This window comes from Neopelma chrysocephalum, unplaced genomic scaffold, assembly GCF_003984885.1.
Source record: "Neopelma chrysocephalum unplaced genomic scaffold, ASM398488v2 Primary Assembly neopelma1_97034, whole genome shotgun sequence".
NCBI classification, from domain to species: domain Eukaryota; kingdom Metazoa; phylum Chordata; class Aves; order Passeriformes; family Pipridae; genus Neopelma; species Neopelma chrysocephalum.
The window spans coordinates 3,126,592-3,147,656 of record NW_020925676.1 but is presented as its reverse complement, the minus strand read 5'-3'; the positions used below and the strand labels follow the sequence as shown (position 1 = coordinate 3,147,656).

General features: G+C 43.5%; 2 protein-coding genes across 4 annotated transcripts in view; one reads left to right on the top strand and one right to left on the bottom strand.

Moving 5' to 3' along the window:
* The window catches only part of GRIN3A (glutamate ionotropic receptor NMDA type subunit 3A), a 68,826-nt gene extending 67,232 nt beyond the window's left edge, over positions 1 to 1,594 (top strand). For 2 of the 3 annotated variants that reach the window (XM_027671100.1, XM_027671098.1), the window contains one exon: positions 154 to 1,594. In XM_027671100.1, the coding sequence (XP_027526901.1) occupies positions 154 to 490 (337 nt within the window). In that variant the 3' untranslated portion in view covers positions 491 to 1,594. The remainder of the gene's footprint in view (positions 1 to 153) is intronic. The other variant, XR_003532190.1, reaches the window with a different exon arrangement.
* Positions 1,595 to 3,037: 1,443 nt separating this feature from the next.
* RNF20 (ring finger protein 20) lies at positions 3,038 to 20,763 on the bottom strand. The gene is made up of 20 exons (XM_027671101.1): positions 20,711 to 20,763; positions 20,024 to 20,194; positions 19,754 to 19,921; positions 19,507 to 19,654; positions 19,156 to 19,338; positions 18,049 to 18,167; positions 17,099 to 17,245; positions 16,829 to 16,906; positions 16,395 to 16,514; positions 14,943 to 15,122; positions 14,639 to 14,774; positions 13,879 to 14,000; positions 13,165 to 13,562; positions 12,466 to 12,583; positions 10,192 to 10,341; positions 9,013 to 9,225; positions 7,018 to 7,143; positions 5,836 to 5,976; positions 5,407 to 5,508; positions 3,038 to 5,196 (listed from the first exon to the last, which is right to left on the bottom strand). Exons 2-20 carry the CDS (start codon positions 20,150 to 20,152, stop codon positions 5,020 to 5,022), a joined length of 2,955 nt encoding a protein of 984 aa, XP_027526902.1. The 5' UTR covers positions 20,153 to 20,194; positions 20,711 to 20,763; the 3' UTR covers positions 3,038 to 5,019.
* Positions 20,764 to 21,065: the final 302 nt, after the last annotated feature.

Genomic DNA, 21,065 nt, shown 5'->3' with positions numbered 1-21,065 from the left:
ACAAGAAAAGTCAATTCCAGGGATAAAGGGATAATATTTCCATGTAATACAAAACAGCAGCCTCATATTTTTGCAGTAGGATGGCTCACGGGAGGGCTGCACACACACAAGACCAGACTCTGATGTGGCATTAACCCCCATCTCTCTGTTCAGGTCCCACACAGGGAACAGCCAGCACACCGTGTGGAACACCACCAATCTACGCAACTGCCACCGGAAAAAATACATCTGTACAGACCAAGGACTGAACGAGGTGACAATCCGCCAGCACCAGGACATCCCCCTGCCACAGGTGAGGAGGGAGGCCCCGGCTTCCTTAACCACCAATGGGAAAGCAGAGTCCCTCAACATTGCAAGGACCTCGGTGATGCAGGAGCTCATGGAGCTGGAGAAGCAGATCGAAATCATCAAGCAGGAGCTGCAGCTCGCCATAGACAGGAAATCAGAGCTGGAGGAGTATCAGAGGACAAACAGGACTGCAGAGCCCTAGGCCAGGACACCTGGGCCCTTCCACCTTTTCTTCCTCTTCTCCCCCATTCCTCTGTGAAATTTGTAACACACTTTTGTAATGCCAGAAAGGGGTGCAAAAATAAAGCAGGCAACGTGCTCTTCATGGGAGCAGGATTGCAGCAGCCCACAGCCACTGCCACCCTCCTGAGTCCTCCTTTCACAGCAAGTCTCCCATTCTCCTGGAAAACACCAGCCATTCCCAAGGGACTAGAGAAACAAGGAGCATCCAAACAGTGAGAGTTCCTCATTCCTCCACCTGACAGTACAGTGAGGTTCCCACCTTTTCAGCCCTTTCTGTGCATTAATTCAAAAAAAGAAAAAAGAAAAAAAAAGAAGAAAATGTAAACTGCTCATTGGAAGCATGCCCCTTGTTGGTGCATTTTTGTTGTGTTATCTGTGGGTCTAGTCTCTGTTCATGCGAAGGCTCCTCACGGATGCCTCATTATGCCAGGTGCTAGTTCTGTGTTGGAAGTCCCTCCACTCCTGGCACAGAATCTCAAGACAAAATTCTTGGTGCAAACCCAGCACACACCATTCCCTCAGCTCTGTCAGCACAAATGCAGATGTGGCTGCTCTGAGACTGTGGTGAAGGAACTCACCCAGCTTAAAATATAACTTGACAAAAACCAAACCACCACCTCCGTCTGCTTCCGAGCCCAGGCTTGGCTTCCACTGCACCCAGGGTGCAGCCATGCAAACAGCTGCATCAGTAGGTGTGAAGGGATGGATTCACAGTGGCACACAGCAAGGATATGGGGAAGAGAGGGGTGGCAGTACTGTAAATCAGTGTTTACCTCAAAAAGTGTTTTGCCATTGTGAAACTACTCCCTTAATATTCACTATCTTCAGCTGACAGTAGGGTTCTTTCTCACAGACGAGGTGACATAAAGGGGATCTTGTCCATTATTCATTTCATCAAAGTGAAAGGGAGGCATCAAAGCCTCCCTACAGATGAAGGAGAATGACAGTTGAGCTTTCGAAGGCAATGTACTGAGCAGAGCCCTCACCTACCTGGATGATGGGTAGAGGGGAAGGAAGGGTAAGCTGTTGAACATCTGAATAAAAATTTCATCAACCCAGCTGATTCTGTCTTTTGAGTAGGATTTCTATCAATTTTTAAACACTGCTTCCCAACCCATCCCATATTACAGAGAAAAAGAATGTTTTGTAACACTGTCCAAATTAACTCTGGTCTCTGAGATACCTTTTACCCTTTGTCTCCAACCACCTGCATATTGCCCGGGGTGATGTTCTTGTCAGGTACAGTTTAAATGCCACAGGCAGATCTAAAACTGCATTTTGGGGTCTGAAAAAGACATTTTACCTTTTTGCACCTCTAACTTTTGAAAAACCCCTTCCAAATGAAAAGCTCTGCACGGATCACTAAAAGCTAATGATTAATCAGCTTCCTCAAGAGTTTATATTTTATTCCCTGCTCAGTCCTTAGCCTCTGCTTTTGGGCAGCAGGTGTGTCTACTCCTTTTAATACAGTCAGTAACACAAGAAAGAGAAATCAGAACATAAAACAGGAAAGTGGGATCCACAGCCTTGCACATCTAAGAGACCTGGGATACCCCTGCTCTCCTCGCTCCTGACAAGCCCGATGGGCAAGCCACCGAGGTTGCTTTTGTTGCCTTCCCTTCCCCTCCCTCCCTCTTTTGGATATTCAGCCTTATTAGGAAGAGCTTTTTATTTGTGTAGCATTTGGTACCTCACAACCTCCAACAGCACTTGCCTAGAAGAGATGAACACTGCTCTCTTCTCCTAGTTAAAACACTAGGAAAAAAGGATTTCAGTATCATCTTATAAGTATTTTTATCAAGTTTTTAATGTCTTTATCTCCACAGAATGAGCCCAGAAATAGATTTAAAAAAAAAAAAAATTAACTGAAAATGTTAGTATCTTAAACAAAAATATATGTTTTGCTTCAAAGTTCCAACCCAAACACCCAATCCTGCAAAAAATGAGCCTTCATTTAAAACCAAAAATGTAAGTGTAAGAATGTTCACCACATTGATATGTTATGCAAATATCTTCATTTCTGCTGGGTGCCTGAGGGGCTGCTCCCATGTCAAATGCAGAATAGAGATTGCTCCAAATTACAGCAGCACCAACTAGAACCTTTTGGGAGAAGATCTAATTATTGCTGCCCAACAGAGATGTATTTTGGTGTGTTATTTTCTTCAGTTATTGCTCCAGTCTGATTCCCTAGAAGACAGAAAAGATTGCTGTAACTTTCCATGGATGTCAGTGACATGTCACGGGGGAGGATTTGCTGTGACAGAGGGTACACTGGAGACTGGAGATGAGGCTTTTTTTTTTGTCACCCGGGACACTGAATTGAGAGGGACTTTTGATAATGCTTGTCATCCCTTTACTTCTTTAACACCCACACTTCTAGTTCTGGTAAGCTTTTAATTATTTTAATTATTTCCACTCATTCTGGCAAACAGACTATCTAAAATTTTCACTGTTTCTCAATGTTTAAATTACAAGCACAGAGAGAAATTCAGTGACTTCAAAAATTATCTTGAAATAAACTATTATTTTATTACAAACCAAACCACTAACATTTTTCTTGGTAAGGAAAGAGAAAATAGAAGTTTCCAAATCTCCTATGTGAAACTAATCCAGACTGTTTCAAGTATCTGCTTCCTACCATGACCAGAGTGATCCCCACATGGCCAGCATACACACAAAAGTTTCAAGCTTCATTTCAGTAGAAAGGTGATGCAACTTTGTGACTGGGAGAGGAGCAATGGGCTGTGTTCAGGGGCTGTTTAGTTCAGATGGTTGTTCGCAGCTGTAAAACGAAATATGCTGTTGTAGCGAAGCTGTTTGAAGATGCAGTTTGTTGTTGAACCAGGTCCCAATTTTGACGAACGAGCATTTGTAACTCACAATCTACAACCAGCATTAACATATGGGTCTTTCTCCAACTTGATGCCACAAACTGTAATCCAGGGAGCAACTTCCAGTGAAAGAGGAGAGGGTTCTACTTTCTTTTTTTCTAACAGCACTTACACCATATCAGAAGCTCTCAGCATCCCAGCTTCCCCTTGGAAAGGTAGGGCCACATGTTCCTTCACTCTTTTCAGGGTTCATAATAATTTACAAGGTTTTATTCATATATTCTGAATGTTTTCAAAATGCTAATAATGCATACTGTAAGACAGTCTGTGATTAATTAATTTTACTACTATTTCTATTACTACTATTTTTATTACTACTGTTTCTATTATTTCCTATAGTGAAAACAGGAAGGTAGCACAGTTTTCATGGTTCAGGGAAGAGATACACACGAGACAAACCTTTAGAAGTGCACCTTCCAAGAAAATTAAGTTTACAGGAGAAACACTATACCCTGTGAAGGAATGTTGCAAATAAATTACTTCACATTTTGCTTTTAGGACCAGACTTAGAATACAGCTCCAACCAGAGGGAGCATAGAGACTATAACCCATGCCACATCCTTTCTCAAAATTCCCAGCAGCCATGTCAAAACAGCTGCAGAAACAGTCCAGCATCTTGGCCCTTCTCTTGTGTCAGGAATAAGATACTGGAGTTACATCCAAAAAGACAAAACTTGTTTTAGTCATGCATAATGTGAAGGCGGAGGAAGGAAGAAGTTAATCTCTCCACTTGAGCAGCTTAAAACTTGTAAAAAATGTTTCCAATAACTGAACAAAGAATAGGAGACCAGGCAGATACTACCAGAGGCAAGAAAACCAGAAAAAAAAAAAAAACAACAGAGGCTTTAATTAGATTTTGTGCATAAAGAGATTCATCTTTGTGGCAAAGCTGCAACAAAGGAACCCCTAAAAATCCTTATCTTATAAGGACAATGACAGTGATGCCTCAGCCTAGGGAAAGGTGTCCATATCAACCAGGGTTCATCAGTGGAATGCTATTTTCTAAGATTCTCTGACATCTTACCTTTCTCCTCCTCTGGACACTAAGATGTGTGTGTGGTTTTGGGGCTAGGGAGGATCTTTACTAATGCACCAGCCCTAAGAGGTTCTTGCCCTGACTCAGGAAGATACATGCCTAAGGAGTCACTCCACTGAAGTCTAAAGATTCAGTTATTTGGCCTGTTAATTATGAAACTATTCACCCTCAGAAGCACTACCATACCTTGATGGGATTTAATTAACATCCAAAGCAAACTCCTTGTAATAATATAGGTCTCACTAATCTCTGCTACACCACAGACAGCTTTCATCACATCAAGGCAGGACTTCAGTCAGAGGTTCCCAGCTTAACAGTGTGATAGTGATGAATGGAAAATTTCCTCTCAGGCACAAAATATCCAAAAAACCAACAGCAAGAACAAAAGGAAAGGGGGCAAGAAAGGAACCAAGATCTGGAATCTGTTTCTTTCCATACCCTAAACACACTTCCCAGAAGACACTGCAGATCAGCTGACAGAAGCCATGACTGCCCTGTGGGTGGTGGCCACAGAAGGTGAGGGGAGTCTGGGTGGTCAGCGTGAGCAGCAGCTTCCCAGGATCAGCCGATGTAGATCCTGTGGAAGTCGTTGGCCCCAAAGGCCGCGTTGCACTTGGGGCATTTGCGCTGCCGGGTGTCGTAGCGCGTCTTCACACACTCAAAGCAGAAGACGTGGAAGCACTTGGTGAGCACGGCGTCCTTCTTGCGCATGTTGCAGCACGGGCAGGTCAGACGGGCCTGCAACACATAAATGTTACTGTGAGGGCCAACTGTGTTCAATCAGAGGTGTTAAAAGATGTCTGGAGATGAAGGTCCCTCCATTTCTCAGAAGGAGAATACAGTTTCTTCAATGCCAGATTACGGATAAGAGATGCGAAATATTCAAAGCGTATCTACAGAGCTTTTTGACTGAAGTAAAGAGGGAAGTTAATAGAGACAACTACTCACCTTGTAATCCTTGATTTCTTCCATTAGTATCTCATCACAGTTGGGAACCATGTCAGGCTTCTTTGTGGTCTCCAGCTTCCTGCGCAACCTAGAAATGTCTTCCTGCATAAAAACAAGAGACTAAGTGAATGAGCAGCATATTCTCTGTCACAGTTTCTTCAGGGATCAAAGAGAACATGCCAACAGTGCACCTGGCTAAATTGTGTCACCCATACTTTCATCCCCCATAATCCAACAACATTATCTGATGCCACAAGTATTGTCAGTTATCAGTGGACAAAACCTGAAAGAGCCAAGACCTGATGAAGCTGAAGTCAAAGTGAAACTGGACACCAAAATAGTGTAGTTGAAACCCACTCCAAGCTCGATGTCCAAGGAGATGGACACTAAAGCAGACAGATACTAAAGGATTGTGCATAGGGTATATACCTCTGCCCTTTTGAAGTTAAACATCTCTTTCTCTCTAGTTACTCTGTTTTCCACAATCTCCTCCTGGAAGTCATGTAACTTCTTCTGAGCCAGCTCTAGCTGGGCTTTCAGATCATCTGCAAGCTGGGCTGCATCCATGGCCTGAAAAACAAAACCCATACAGAAGTACCAAGCATGGAAAAATAGCTCTAGTGATTTCCATTCCCTCTGCCTGGCAATTTAAGACTGCTCACAGAATACTACTCATGCTGATGGAGATCTGTTTTTCAATCTATTTCTAGTACTTCCAAGTGAAATAACTGGAATTATTCCCTAAGCATCACTTCAGTGGTAAAATACCTTATTATTAACAAGTTCGAATCATTTAGCTTCAAGATCCCTCTTCAGCAGAGCCAAACCCTATCACAATGCAAAGCATGTCTCTTAGAAAAACACTAATGACCATACAATTCTCTTCTTCATGTATTTTTAGCCTTCCAGCCTCCACATTTTCTCTATTGTTTAGAGGCAGTTGTATAGGTGAAGTAGATGGAAATTCAAGCAAGATAAGTGTTTTTAAGCATTTTCTCTCTTCATCAGTTCTCCTTTAATCTTCTAACCAAGTTCCCTTAAAACCTCAGACTGTCATGTTAAGCACAAGTGACTCTGCAATTCCCCCCAGCTCCTCTTCACAGTGATATTTCTGCTTTCCTTTCTGCCTATTTTAATGTCATTCCTGCATTTCTACTAAAACTATAAAAGCAAAAGGCAGCATCAACCATGAGACTTGGTCTTATTTTACTGGTAACAGATTTACTTTATTGATCTTAGGCATTTGTTTAAAGTCTTAGCATTCCCCAGCCATATTCCCCCTTTATTTATCCCATCTTTCCTAGAAAAGCTTTGACCCCAGCTAACTTCATCTGGCTGCTGCCTCTTCTTTCACGATAGGTTTCCTATAAAGGCATCTTACTTCAGCACCCTGATCAGCCTTTCACAGAAACATACACGACCTGCTCCTCCTTATCAAAGGAAACATCGGTCTACAGTACTTTAATCAGTGTTCTCTTCAAGACTCCTAAGCCTTCTGTCCAAAACCAGGGAATATCAGGTTCTGTAACACCAGTAAGAGCTGAGAGCCTGCTATGCCTCCTGCAAGGCAACAGCTCCATCTTACAATCCAAGAGGGAATCACTCACTCACCTTGCGTTTGTTCATTTCCAAGGCTTGTGTTCGCAGACCCAGCTCCTTCTCTCCTGTGCCAATACTGCTCTGCAGTAAGTGTTCCTTTTCCTCCAGCTTACGTACAACCTGCAGCTGGGCATCCACCTTGGAAAGCGGGAGAGAAGGTGCAGAAGGAATGAAATGCACACTCTGTGGGTCTTCAGAGCTGCCATTAAAGCTGCATGTTAAAACTATCCCTGCCTCTCCAGCACCAAGGAGCATCAGCTTGCCTTTTTCTCACTGAACAGCAACCCAGTAGTCTAAGAGCTGATTCCAGACCTCTCTGGTGAGCACTTTAAAACTTAGCAGTCAAATATTTGCAATAAAGATGTTTTAATTTTTGAACAGTGGCTTAAAGAATTGCTGCAAAGCAGTACATAGTTCCATTTTGGTTCCAAGGATGGCAGAATATAGAATCATAGAATGGCTTGGATCGGAAGGAACCTTAAGGATCATCCAGTTCCAACCCCCCTGCTATGCGCAGGGACACATTCCACTAGACCAGGTTGCTCCAAGCCTCATCCAACCTGGCCTTGAGCACTTCCAGGGATGGAGCACCTACAACCTTTCTGGGAAACCTGTGTCAGGGCCTCACCACCCTTTGTGTAAAGAATTTCTTCCTAATATCTAATCTAAACGCACTTTCAGTTTAAAACCATTGCCCCTTGTCCTGTCACCATCTGCTCATACAAGAAGTTGCTCTCCCTCTTTTTTCTAAGCCACCTTCAGGTACTGGAAGGCCACAATGAGGTCTCCTCAGATCCTTCTCCAAGCCTGACCTCGTAGCAGAGGTGTTCATTCCCTCTGATCATATTTGTGACCTCCTCTGGACTTGTTCCAACAGGTCCATGTCCTGCCTGTGCTGAGGACACCAGAGCTGGAAGCAGCACTGCAGGTGGGGTCTCACAAGGGCAGAGCAGAGGGACAGAATACCCTCCCTTGACCTGTTGCCCACGCTGCTTTTGATGCAGCCCAGGACATGTTTGGCCTTCTGGGCTGCCAGCACACACTGCCAGCCCATGTCCAGCTTTTCATCCACCAGAACCTCCAAGTCCTTCTCTGAAGGGCTGCTCTCAATGACTTCTTTCCCAGCCTGTACTTGTACTCATGTCTGAGATTGTTCTCATTGAACCACAGTTTCCAGCTTCTCCTGCTTGTTACCAATATATATGGGTATATGCAGAAGACACAGGTAGAAGTATCATTACAACATGAAAATGACTTCCCACTTTCCTTCTCCCATCTGTTCTCCATAGCAATGAACCTCTAGGACATTTCATGCTCCATACAGCAGTCTCAGTTTCTTACTGAGATGAGTCTCTTTGAAGTCTGACACACCATTCCTAGGTTGATTAGGGGAGCATTCCCTCCTGTACTGATTTTGGTGAGGATACAGTTAATTCTCTTAACAGCAGCTCACATGCTGCTGTATTTTGCATTTGGGAGAAAAACAGTGTCAATAACTACTCTTTTAGCTCTTGCTGGACAGTACTTATACAACATCAAGACCTTGTATGTCTCATGCCACCCACGAGCAAGTAGGCTGAGGGTGCACAAGCAGCTGGGATACCACACAGCCAGGACAGCTGATACACCTGCTCATCTAAGGGGTATTCCATACCACATGATGCTGTGCTCAGCAATAAAAGCTGGTGGAAAGGAAGAAGCGGGAGGGTGGTCAGAGTTGTAGCATTTATTAAGTAACAATTATGTATGATGGAGCCTTGCTCTCCCAGAGATGGCTAAACTCCTGCCTGCCATGGGAAGTGCTGAATTAATTCACTTCTTGTGCTTTGCTTGTGTGCACATTTCCTGTAAGTATTGAACTGCATTTATCTCAACTCACTCATTTTCTCACTTTTGCCTTTCTAATTCTCTCCCCTGACCCAGTCTGGAGCTGGCTACCAGAGATAACCAATAACACCTTCACTTTTCCCCACCAGTCCTGTTGTCCGCTCTCTTTTCTAAGGTTACCTGTGTCTTCAGTGTCAAAACTTGGTCTGCCAGCTCCTCCTTCTCCTCTTTCAGGAGCTTGTGGATCTGGTTGGACTTGATGCGTTCTGACATCAGCTTGAAGTTGGCATCATCCTTCTCCCGCAGCTGCTGCATCAGGCGGATGTTCTGCTCTTGCATGTCTTCAAAGGCTTGGCCTGTGACATCCATTTCTGACAGCAAGGCCTCCTCCTCCTGCAAAACAATCACAGGCTCTGGCAATACTGTCTCCTGTACCCTCTGTTGTGACCCTGAACATTTTACTCAGACACCAAACCTAGCACAGATGAATGAAGATGTCTAAGTATCAAAAAACAGTATCTTCCCAGCAACCAAAACAAAGTGCTCCCTTGAAATCTGCACCACAGTGGAGATACTCTGATTTTGAAGGTGTAGAAAAGTGATGGTCAGCTGTACAAGCATTCAGAGACTGTGGCTTGTCCGCTGGCAGAATCAGCTGTGGTACAGTCATTGCCAGAGCTAGGCAGAAACCAACTCTCAATTTCCAGCAGCTACCTGGACTGCTGTCAGATACACCAGGCCAGGGATTCTACATGTGGACAGCTCGGCATCATCCAGCTAACACACTGCCAAGCCCCTTAGACTCACTTTGACCTCTTCAACATTAAAGGAGTAAGTGACAAGACAGAGCAGTTCTGTTCTATAGTTAAAAGAATCTGAATTCAAAAAAAGTACATGTCAAGTCATTGGTTTGCTTCTCTTCTAATGAGGTGGTCCTGCTCTCACATTGGATTAAGCCTTTTTTTGTAGAAGAGGGTATGTACCAGTACTATGCAAACACACTCACTATATGAACTTGTACAGACAATAACTTTTACAAAGAAATTTTAACCTCCTCCCCTAGTGGCTGATTCAGCCATTTCTTCTCTATGGTCTTCACCAAGGCCACATGTTTAATTGCTACCAAACAATTCCCCCCCATCACCTGCCATGAGGTTGTGACATCCTCCAGTTGTGGGGTTTTTGATAGCTGTTGGTGGGTTTTTTTGCATGTTCATTTTTTTCCCTTCAATAAGCAAGGACCAAACTCGCATCTCTGGCCTATACAGATATCTCTCAGATAATCTTCCTGGCTGCAACCTGAAGGCAGTTCCTTCACAGGTGTTCCATCCAGAACAGAACTCATCAGGAACTTCTCACCTGCTTAGCCATGGCTAGTTTCTTCTGTAAATACTCAATTTGTTCTTCCACTGCTCGGATCTTGCGGAGGGCATCCTCATCAGCCATCTTTTTACTCTCCTTTTTCTCCTTGTCTTCCAATTCTTTCACCCTCTGCCTTAGTTCTTCCAGCTACAAGGACAAACCACAAACGACTCTTAACACAAGGATGTGGCCTGAACATTGTTAAATGTGCCTGTTTTCCCCACAATTCTCTGAAACACTGAAGAAACTACCTTAAAAGTATGGGAAAAGAAAGCCCATTCTATTTTGACAGGACAGAGTGTTACTGACAGATGGCCCACTGAGACAGGCTGTAAGCCTAAGATCTTGACTTCAAAACCTTCGAAAATTCTGTAGAATCTTTCATCACAGTAGGAACATCAGTCCCTTGCAGTTTTATATGTAAGGGTACATGGATAGAGAGCATTTGCTCCTTTAAGGGCATCCAGTCAAGGACCTGCTTCAATATAGAAAGAGATAATAACAAGGAAGTAAAACAAAACATAGACACAAAACTGGAAGACAAATGGTAAGGGAGGCAGTTGATACCTTAGGATTTTTAGCTTTTCATAGATTTTAATGTAGCTGTATAGTCTGTCACACTAGAGTAATTAACACTAACCAAACCCTATTCCCCTATTTCATATTGAGTTTTCTAAATTCTTTAGATTTGTTTAGGCTCCTTTTCAAGTCATTACTATAGTAAACACATCCTGTTTACAAACATTGGCACCCCAGGTCTGAACAACAAGATACCATCACAGTCAAAGCAACCTTCAAGCCTGGAACCTTGGAGAATCTCCAAAGACAGTATGTGCTGTGAAGAAGAGGAAGATTAGGAAGAAAGGGGTCTTAGGACTCCCCGACTCAATTCCGGAGAGGCATGCCAGGGGGCAGATTTGGGGAGGATCTGAGGGGCATATAGTTCCAGGATTGGATGGATAATCCTATAAAATTGTCGAACCCCTGGACATGGGCGCACGTCTTTTTGTACTCCTTGCACTAAAGGCCTTCATTAAAGACCTATTCTCTATCTTATCTATACTTGTGAGTTTTTTTCTGCTCCCAATTTTAAGGCAACACAGTGATAACCTGGACAGTTACACCAAGTGACGAGGGCACTGAGACTGTGAGAATGTTTATTCCAACAAAGTTATGTGACTGTGGGAGAATGAGGAAACTAGAAACAAAACATGTAGAGACACAGACATGAAAACCAAACATGGACACCAATAGATGAAGCAAACCTCCCCAGCCACTTGATAAGCTTCCAAGAAAATACAGGTAGCACTTCCAGGAAGATCAACCTGGACTTTGTAACTGGTAAAACTGTAAACCAGGAGTGGATTCTGAACTGTGAGGGCTGTGGGAATTGACAGAGCTGTGCAAACCCAGAAGTCATGTGCCAGGAAAGGGAGAGCAAGGATGAACAAAGTGGGAATTGACAGATCTGTGCAAACCCAGAAGTCACGTGCCAGGAAAGGGAGAGCAAGGATGAACAAAGTGGGATTAGACAGAGAAGGGTATAAAAGGAGCCAGTCACATGTAAAATGTGGGCAGTCGGTACACACCTGTCTGGCTAAGCCCTGCGCATGATCACTGCAGCCTGTCCTGTCTTATCTTCTTGTATCTTTATATATTAGATATTTTCTTAATTACCTTTGTGCAATCTATCTCTTTACCTCATGTACATGTGTGCTGCACAGAGTAAGTGCTAGCTATAGGTGAGACCCATTTGTGAAGGTAAAAGGGGCCCAGAAACACAGGGGTACCAAACACACAGAGGAGTGTGCTGGTACTTGTATGTGCCTGTGAACCTAGAGATTGGTGTGTGCGTGTGCCTGCATTTGTGACGTTCTGCATGTACCAGTTGAATATGAAGGGACTTGTCTATGCTTTCGTTTCATGAGTCCTATATGCACATGCTGTTGAAGGAAGCACCTGGTCTGTGACAGTCTGACTGGCTGTGTATCTCTGGGATTTGTGCTCATCTCCACTACCAGCTGAATCTGCAACTGAGAAAGTAGAACCATTTGTTTCAGTCAGGGCAAAGGGATCATCCTTTCCCAGAGGAGAATGTCCCAGAATCTCTTCTGTTTGTATCCAGACCATTCCAAACTCTCTTCTAAGTGACAAAGCTGAGAAGACAAATAATCATCAGTTTTGAAGAGCGAAACGACATAGTTCTGGTGCAGAGAAAAAATGTTTTAAGTAACACACTAGAGAGCAAAAGGGAATAGAAATTAGATTTACCTCAGCTTTTGCCTTCTTCTCAGCTGCCATCAGCTGCACTTTGTCTCTCTGCTCTTTGGGGGCAGAGCGGTACATGTCGAGCAACAGCTTCATCTCCTTCTGGCTCTCCTGGGCCTTCCTGGAGACAGGGAGACAGACTGTGAGAACACTGCAGGAAACCCACCCTGTTACATGGCCAGCAGGAGAGTCTGAGCAACATTCTCTCCATCTCCCATGTGGATATGGAGTCCTCCTTGGCTCATCTTATCCTGGTAACATAAAACGGCCAAGGAGTACAGGCTCAAAAAGAAACATGTTCAGGCACATGGGCTGAAAAGCCAAGAAAAGTGGGGTGGAGAGGAAACATGTACCCTAATAGTGAGCTACAAAACTATCCACCTCTGCTCTGGTAAGGGTCCAGGAGAGAGAACACTGCTGTGCTCTTTATTAATAACCTGCTGCTGTGAAGTTTCACACAACTGTTATGACAGCAACAAATAAATATTACTTCATCCATATCATGAAGTCTGGTTTGGTAACTCATGTTGTAGGCTGTTGTAAGAGAAACGTAACTACATTGACCAGATCACAATCAGATATGGAGGGTGCCAGGAAACTCCCCCTTCGTTTCAGTGACATTAATCTTGTAAAAGCAAGCCACATGTCTCACCCCTGTTTGGGCACTGTTCAAGCAGGAAAGGAAGGGACAACAACTCTTACTTGAGCTCAGCCTTCAGCTGCTTGATCACTTCAGCCTCTTTCTTTCTTCCATCTTCATGCTTCCCCTTCTCCTTCTCTTTGGATTCTCTCTCCTTCTCAGATTCCTTCTGCTTCTGCTTTTCCCGCTCTCGTTCCTTTTCCTTTTCTTTCTCTTTTTCTCGCTCTCTCTCTTTCTCCTTCTCCTTCTCTCGTTCCCTCTCCCTCTCCCGTCTCTCTCGCTCCCGTTCCTCTTCATCTCGCCTGGCCTTCATTTCATTTACATCTTCAGCAGCAGCCTTGGGGACAGACACTTGGGCAGAAGGATCCTCAGGTTCCTGCTTGATCTCTGGAGGTTCCTCCTTTGTGTCTTCAGTGCTGGACTGGGCCTGTAAGAGAGCACTGCCACTACGAGAGCGGATCTATTGTGGAACAGCAAGGAAGATGACACAGAAGAACACAAACCATTAGCCAGAAATCTACCTTTTCCCTTGTCTCCCCACATCCATGATTCCATGCCCCCTTTGTACCTGCTACTGCTTTTCAAGGAGCACTACAGAGCTACAAAGGAATACCATTCATCTGATAAAAGGAGGCAGAAGAGTGTAGGGCTCCACTGAAAATCACACTGCATCCTGCATGCCTGATCAGAAAGGCTGATATTGCAGGCAAGGGTGACAGCATTCCTCCTCCTCCTAAGCACTTCCTCCTCTTTTCTGGCATTCCCTGCTGTGATACCTTGCTCAAATCAGACTGGGCCTCCCTCAGTTTGCGCTTGTATCTCAACACCTCTCCCTTCAGCTGGTGGTTGTGATTTTGGAGGCTGCTGATGAGATGACGCATCTCTCGGTTAATTGGGCCTACAAAAACAGAAACACACCCGTAACAAACCACACTTTGGTCAACCCCCTGCAAAAACTTTAATGGAGACAGAAAACAAGCTAAGTGTCAGTGACAAAGAACCAAAATAAGACTTAGCATTCTGCCACACAACAGAGCAACACGACACATTTGCAGAAAAAAGTCATGCACAGTCCTAATTTCCCATTAAAATTACTTTTTTCCCCATGATCCTAAGGGAAACACATCATGCTAAAAAAAACCTCTATGATTTAAATGCTATTTTAAAAATAACTTATTTATTTCCGCTGGTGATATTTGAAAATTACTGCTTTCCTATCTAGGTTGTCATTCTACACTTGTAAATGAATCCTCCCCCTTCCAAGTAATTTTTAATAATGCAAAATACCCTGTCATAAACCAAATTATTAGCAAAATATATGTGTTATTGAGCATGTAAATGGAAGTCAGATAACACGGAACTGGACTCCCAATAAAACACAGGAAGAGCTTTGTTTTTAGAGATAAAGAGACATGCCAGAACAAGTATTTGACAATAACAAAGAATCAACCCAGGTGTTTTACTGCAGTGTAGCCTCTAATGGGCATTGGGGGGCAGGTGGTATTTGTTTTTAGGCACAGCAGAACAACACCATACCTGCTTGCTCATTGGCAGCAAGGGTCTGCTCAAATTCTATCCTCAACATCTCGTATTCTTTGCGGACTTGTGCCAAGGTGTCCTCCAGCTGAATCACCTCTGTGCGCAGCTTCTTGTGCAGGCTGACCTCATCCCTCTGAGGAGTGACAAGGGAACAAATTAATGCTCTGAACCTGCTCTCAGCCCGTCAACATGAAGTACTAGAAAAGACCTGAATTATTGGCGGAAATATAAATCTCCTGAGCTTTCCCAGAGCCACTCAGAGTCAGCAGTGCTCCCTGGTCTGGTGGAGCAGACGTGTTACCTCAATGAGCTCCACCTGGCGCTGGTGTGTGGCACGGGTGCCGTGGAGCAGTGTGCGGGCCTCATCCAGATGTGCCTTCAGCTGGAGACTCTCGTTATACAGAACAGAAAACTGGGACTGCATGCAGCGGTACTCCGGGGTCTCCTTCACAGCCTCTTCTACTGCACGTCGCAGTTCAACCTAGCAGGGACACAGGAAAATGCCACAAAAAATTATCCCCTTGCCTTTGGTTTTTATTTCACAAGATAGGAGAACAGTGAATCAAGTTGCCACAAGAAAAGACTAAAGTAGAACTTCAATAGCATTGCCGTGGAGTAGGTGCAAGTAATATGCTTCAGTATCAACTTAAAAAGTCTACGCCTTCTCTGTGTGCACCAGGATATTTCTCTTGCACAGTCACATGACAAAATTTTTCACCCTTCAATTCTGAAATAATTTCTTTCAAAGATATGAACTTGGAAAACATAATACACATTTTCAAGTGATTTACTGTAAACCGTAATCACTTAAATCAATAACGATGAACACACAGAAAAGTATGACAGACTCGAGAAAACGTATGTGCCTGTAGGCATTATGTTAGCCTGTTACCAAGTAAGACATGGTGACTGAAAGGAAGAGAAATGAGAAAAAAAACAGGTAGAGAATCTGAATTTTCCTTACAAAAAAAAGTTAGCGAATGATTGTGACTGCCAGCAGTGAAACAGACACATATATAGATGCATACACCTTAACACTATTGAAGAGAAAAAAAGAAGTTGTAAGCTGAAGACTGGTTCTCTCAAAACACACTCACGTGGATAAACAGTATTTACAGGTGCCTCCAGATAGTCGCTAGAACCAGATGCCTTAAACTTAGGTTATCAGGTCAGACATTTCTTGTAACAGGCTAATGGATCTACTGACCACTAAGATGCCATCTGGATTATTCCCTCCATCATATACTTATCTACTACAGAGTCACAGCTTTTTGTGTTACCATCTTTAAAACACCAGAAACTCATATGCTGTTTTCCATTCTCCCACACTTCGAAAGACAAAAATTCATCGACTCTTTCAAGAGCCTCTCTCTCCTACACAAGGTTCCCTGATTTTTTCACTTGTCTGACTCCTCTTGCACAGGGCATGGGGAAGGTGGAAAAGGAGTCAATACTTGTAATGACATGAAAGCAGTTTTAACTAGACATCATTAAAATGTCCAGAAAAGAATGGAACACAGGAAGGAAAACATTCTAATTTCCAACAATGACCACATGGTGTCACCAACACAATGAATTGCAAGGGTAAGTCCCAGACTTGCTACATTGTACCCTGTACAAAGTATAACATTGCTGAGACAGCAAGCACAGAACAGAATAGTGCTAGCGAGGTTTTCTGGACACAGTCCAGCAAAACAAAGGACAGCCCAACACACAAAACACCTTCACCCTCAAACAGGTACAGATATCTCACCTTGAGTTTTTCGTTCTGTGTTGTTACCTCCTCAAGATCCTGGCGTAGTTCCTCCAATTCATTGAGGCGATTCCCAGCAAGCTCTTTATTCTCTTCCAGTTCTGCATTCATCTCCTCAAACTGTTGGGGATAAACTGCTCGTAAATCGTCTGTTAATGTCTCTCCTGAAGGTACTAATGAAGTAACTGTTTATGCAGTAACAGAAATTACAGACTAAACAGTCAGGTAACGTTACCAAGTCAAAGTCTACTTCCATCAGGTCTGTTTCTTAAGCAGGAAACTTGTATACAGACAAAATGGTTTGCCCAGAGCAACCCACATCTGTGGTAAAGGATCTAAAATTATCTAAAATAAGTATGTAAATTCTGTTCCAATCTATGGCCCCAGGCACAAGCTCTCCTTTATTCTTCCCCTTACCTGCAACCTGTCATTACCTTGCGGGCATTAATGGTGATTGTGCCCCCATAGAGGCTGCTCCCAGCTCCATACACCTTGTAGCCTTTGGAATTTACCTGTAAAAAAAAGCAGTAGATTTCATCAAGACCCAATTAAATATTAGCAAGACTGCCGATACAGCAAATCCAAGACCAAAGATGCTATACTGCAGATTCTCAGTTCTCACAGTGAAGTACCATGAGGTGATGTCACACATCCCAAAACTGCACCCATTTCTCTGGTTTCCTGGCAAAGAGGGCAGTGCTTACTCGTTCCAGAACATCTGCTAAGTGGCGGTTGAGCCTCTGCTCCCTCTTGCGTATCTTGTCAATGTCCCACTGAAGGTCATCAATCATCGTCTCCAGAACAGACACCCGGGATTCTGCTGTCTCCACTCTCTCTTGCAGCTTGGAGAACTGTAATCAGAACAGTGTTTCAGCCAGCAGACTGAATAAAATCAACTTTTCCCGAGGCTGCTCGCTAATAATTTTTCTCTAATTCATCATGTCCTTTCCATTTTTTGCTGTGGTGAAAGACTCCATGAACGGTCCTGAATTTTACTGTCCCTGAATCCCAAGACAGTAACAAAAATAACACAAAACTGAAAATGAAGAAAGAGCAAGAAACTGGTAATATCTGGCAAAATACAGAGGCAGCCATCTCAGCTTATTCAAAGGCTTTGTTTTCAATCTTTTCAATCCATATGTTCATTTACTCTACAGACCATATAAATGCTCAGAGGTCTAACACTGACCAAGATCAGTGGTAACACAATTTTTAAAGGAACTGAAGCCTCCAAAACAAATACTGCCAATAATTTGAATCCCTGGGATCATCTTGTCATTGATTTCATTACACTTTCATACACAACGCAGAGGAACTAAGGAATTTAGAATTACGGAGATGTCACGTCAAGCGTCTTAGGTGTTTACACAACCCCTTTGCATCACCTTTCCATTTGCTCTGCTCTGCTTTCTTCTAATATTGAATCCATTCAACTCACTGATTTGGTTATACTCTTCCCTATGGTCATGTAACAAGCAAATCAATCTGAATGATACAGAAAATCTACATACAGTTCTCCACTACAATAACCCTTTTCGTAATTTTCCAACTGTGCCGCTCCTGTCTCTCTCCAAGGAAGTAACCTGCTTTCCAGACTATGGTGACCGCAAATTATGATAAGCAGGACCCCAAAGCAGATTTGTCTTTTTTATACCTCCTGAGACATGATCCGGTGCTTCTCCTGAAGAACATCAGCCAGTTCCTGCAGCCGTCCATTTTCATGTGACAGGTAGGTGTTAAGCTCCAGTACTGCTTCTTCCATCAATGAAATATCTGTAAGATAGACAACGAAAAGTAAATTAACAGAAATCAAGGAAGACAGGTTTTAATTTTTAAATAGCAAAGACAGAAAGAAGAAAACAGAAAAGAAAATTTCTGGTTTTAATTTGTGTTTACTCTTTTGTTTTTATCTCTCCTACAGAGGGTTCCCAAGAGCCTGATCTCCATCAGAGAGCTGTGACAGTTTACAACTAAGGACAGTAACACTCCCCTGCAACAATGCCAGACTTCTCAGAACTTCTTTATCAGAGCACAAAGAATACTCTGGACAGAAGGCAAACCATGGATGAGCTGATATTCCACCCAAGTTTTCACTCAAAAGCTTAAAATTCTACCCTTAAGCTAATGTTTTTTAGACAGCCATCTGAGTGTAAAGTGAATCTGCTACGTTGATTTTTAGAAACTAGTCATTTGGCTTTTTTCTGCAGAACTCTACTTTGTGTTTAAAACTGACAGCTACACCAAGACATTAGATGGGCACCATTTTGCTCAAAACTCAGTGGAAACTGAGTACTTTTATATATATATAAAATACATATGTAAAACTACACCTTTTACTAAACTGCCAGTGAGAAGGAGTCCAACACCAGTCTGCAATGATGATTTCACTTCTTCACTTGTAAGCATGAAGCCTGTTACATGATGGCTGAGGATAGCAGGGTGATAAGGTTCAACTGCAATCTGTAACTTCCCAGGTGCATGAACACCTGGCAGAACTAACATTACTGGCAGAAACAAGCTTTTTCTTAGCCCAACACACTGGGCAGAGCTCTCAGCATTCAAATTCAGAGGTAGTTACAATACACTTCTAGCATATAGCCCTTTATTAGAGCTTTTTATAATGAGTTCAGAATGCCAGGACAATTTATTTTGGAAAATAAACGAGCATGAAACAGACTAGGCCTTAATGTGCACAATGTAGCATCAGCTCTAAGGTGGGGGTTAGATGAGTGTTCTTGAAAACCTGTAACCTTGGTCATACCTCCACTGTTCAGCTTGTGAGACAGAACATCTACTTTCTCCTGCAGCTTGTCGTACATTGTCACAATCTGGGCAACAGCACGGCGGGAAGACTCTACACGCTCCTGCAGTTGGGATTCTATCTCCTCGCTGGTGCTGCTGGCCAGAGTGGCCAGGAAGGAGAATGCTGGCTCCAGTCCTTCCCCTGGGAACAGAAGGAGGCACTAGAAGGTAAATGTTATCTAGCAAATAACATATAACACATAATCTCCACAATCACAAAAGAGAGCCTCTGCCACCCTTTAGAAAGGGACATCAGCATTGTCCACAGCTGAAATCCATCTTTCCCACTGCCTCCAGACAGGTGTCTCACCTCGTTCCCTCTCATCTTTGCGTTCCTGGTTACTGTCAGAGTCTGGTTCGGGTTCTGGTACCACCAGCGCTTTTCTTTCAGACAAAAGGTCTCCAAGACCTTGGTCCAGATCGAAGCGTTTAAGGATGATGCGGATATTTTCATCAAACTGAATGATGGGACAGGCAAGGTAAGACAGAGAATGGATGTGAATAAAAGCAATGCAATGGTACAGAAGAGAACAGTGCATAGGAAGCAGCAAACCAACCTGGTTCCAGTATCGGTTGATGATCAGCAGAGACGCATCATCAGTGGCCTGCCGGCGCTCCAGCTTCTCAATGTGCTCCCGCAGCTCATCCTCAATGGCCTGACGCTGGTCCAGCATCTCTGCGAGCTTCCGGTTCTTGGTCTGCAGGGTCCGGATGTCCAGGTCCTCCTGTGCAGGGAAACGTGGCACATAAGGCAGATCACAGACACATTTTTGTTTCCAGATGAAAAAGAGCAAGAGGTTGAGTGGGGGTGTGCAAGGAGGACGTACTGTTGAGGAAACACCACCAAGCTTGATGGTCTCCACTGTGGTCCCCGAATCTTCAACTCCCGCCTTCTTCTCCGGAGGGGCAGAAGGGCCAGGCTCTGCAGCTGCCCGTTTATTGCCAATTCCAGACATGGTGGCTGAAGCAAACAGGTTCCCACCTTCCCCAAATTCTTCCTGAATATGAAAGAACACTATTGAAAAAATCCCAAACACACACACATCCAATCAACTCGATTTGGGATTTTTAACATACCAATCCATCACGGCAACAAGATGCGCAACACAGAACAGATCACGTAACTCTAATGGTTTTGGAAAATACTTCAGGGAAGGAATGGGTTAAAAGTGGAAGACAGGTGAGGAGGACTGTAGATCACTCAAGAGACCCTGTAGCTGGGAATAAGCCTTGACAGGGTGGTGATCCTCTGGCATGGACCGAGTTTAACAGTGCCACCTCCAGGTGGGGGTACCTTGTGCCCAGGTGTTGCTTTGGAGATCCCAAGGTTACCAAGGTAATGGAAATAAATTTACTCTTTGTGTTCTAGCTGTGAGTTTTGCCTGCCTGTGTTGACTCACACATTCTGGCCAAACATTAAATGGTGAAAGACACCACTAGGATCAGCACTACAAACAGCAAGTTCAAGGGGAAAAAAATCCACTGTTCTGTAATGTTAAATGGAAGCACTGTACCTTATCACGCCCTTTGGGAAAAAAATCTTCATGCAGGTTCAGTTGCTGCTTTTCTGTATTAACAAAAAGTATCAGGGTTAGATTTTAACAAACTGCTGAGACTGTGTATATGTGGCACCAAGTTCACAAAGTTCTTACCTTGGAGATATGGTCTGTACCTACAAATCTTATAAATCCTATGGAAATGAAAAACAACTCCCAGTCAAGGCTTGTAAAGACCTATTTCAAGAACTTTCCTGTCTATTAGGAGATGCAGACACATTTGAAGAGAATCTATCCCTATATTAACGCACTCTGAAAAGCTCTGGACTAGTTAGAGAATCCCAGAACAGCTGAGGCTGGGAGGGATGTCTGG

Bases quoted from the DNA above. Each gene is read 5' to 3' on its own strand.
- RNF20 (XM_027671101.1), bottom strand. From the start codon at position 20,152: ATGTCTGGAATTGGCAATAAACGGGCAGCTGCAGAGCCTGGCCCTTCT. The intron at 14,001-14,638 runs GTATGGTGTTGT...CTGTTTTTGTAG, and splicing joins TGCTGCCAATGAGCAAGCAG to GCCCAATTAACCGAGAGATG. The intron at 5,509-5,835 runs GTATATACCCTA...GTTTTTATGCAG, and splicing joins TTAACTTCAAAAGGGCAGAG to GAAGACATTTCTAGGTTGCG.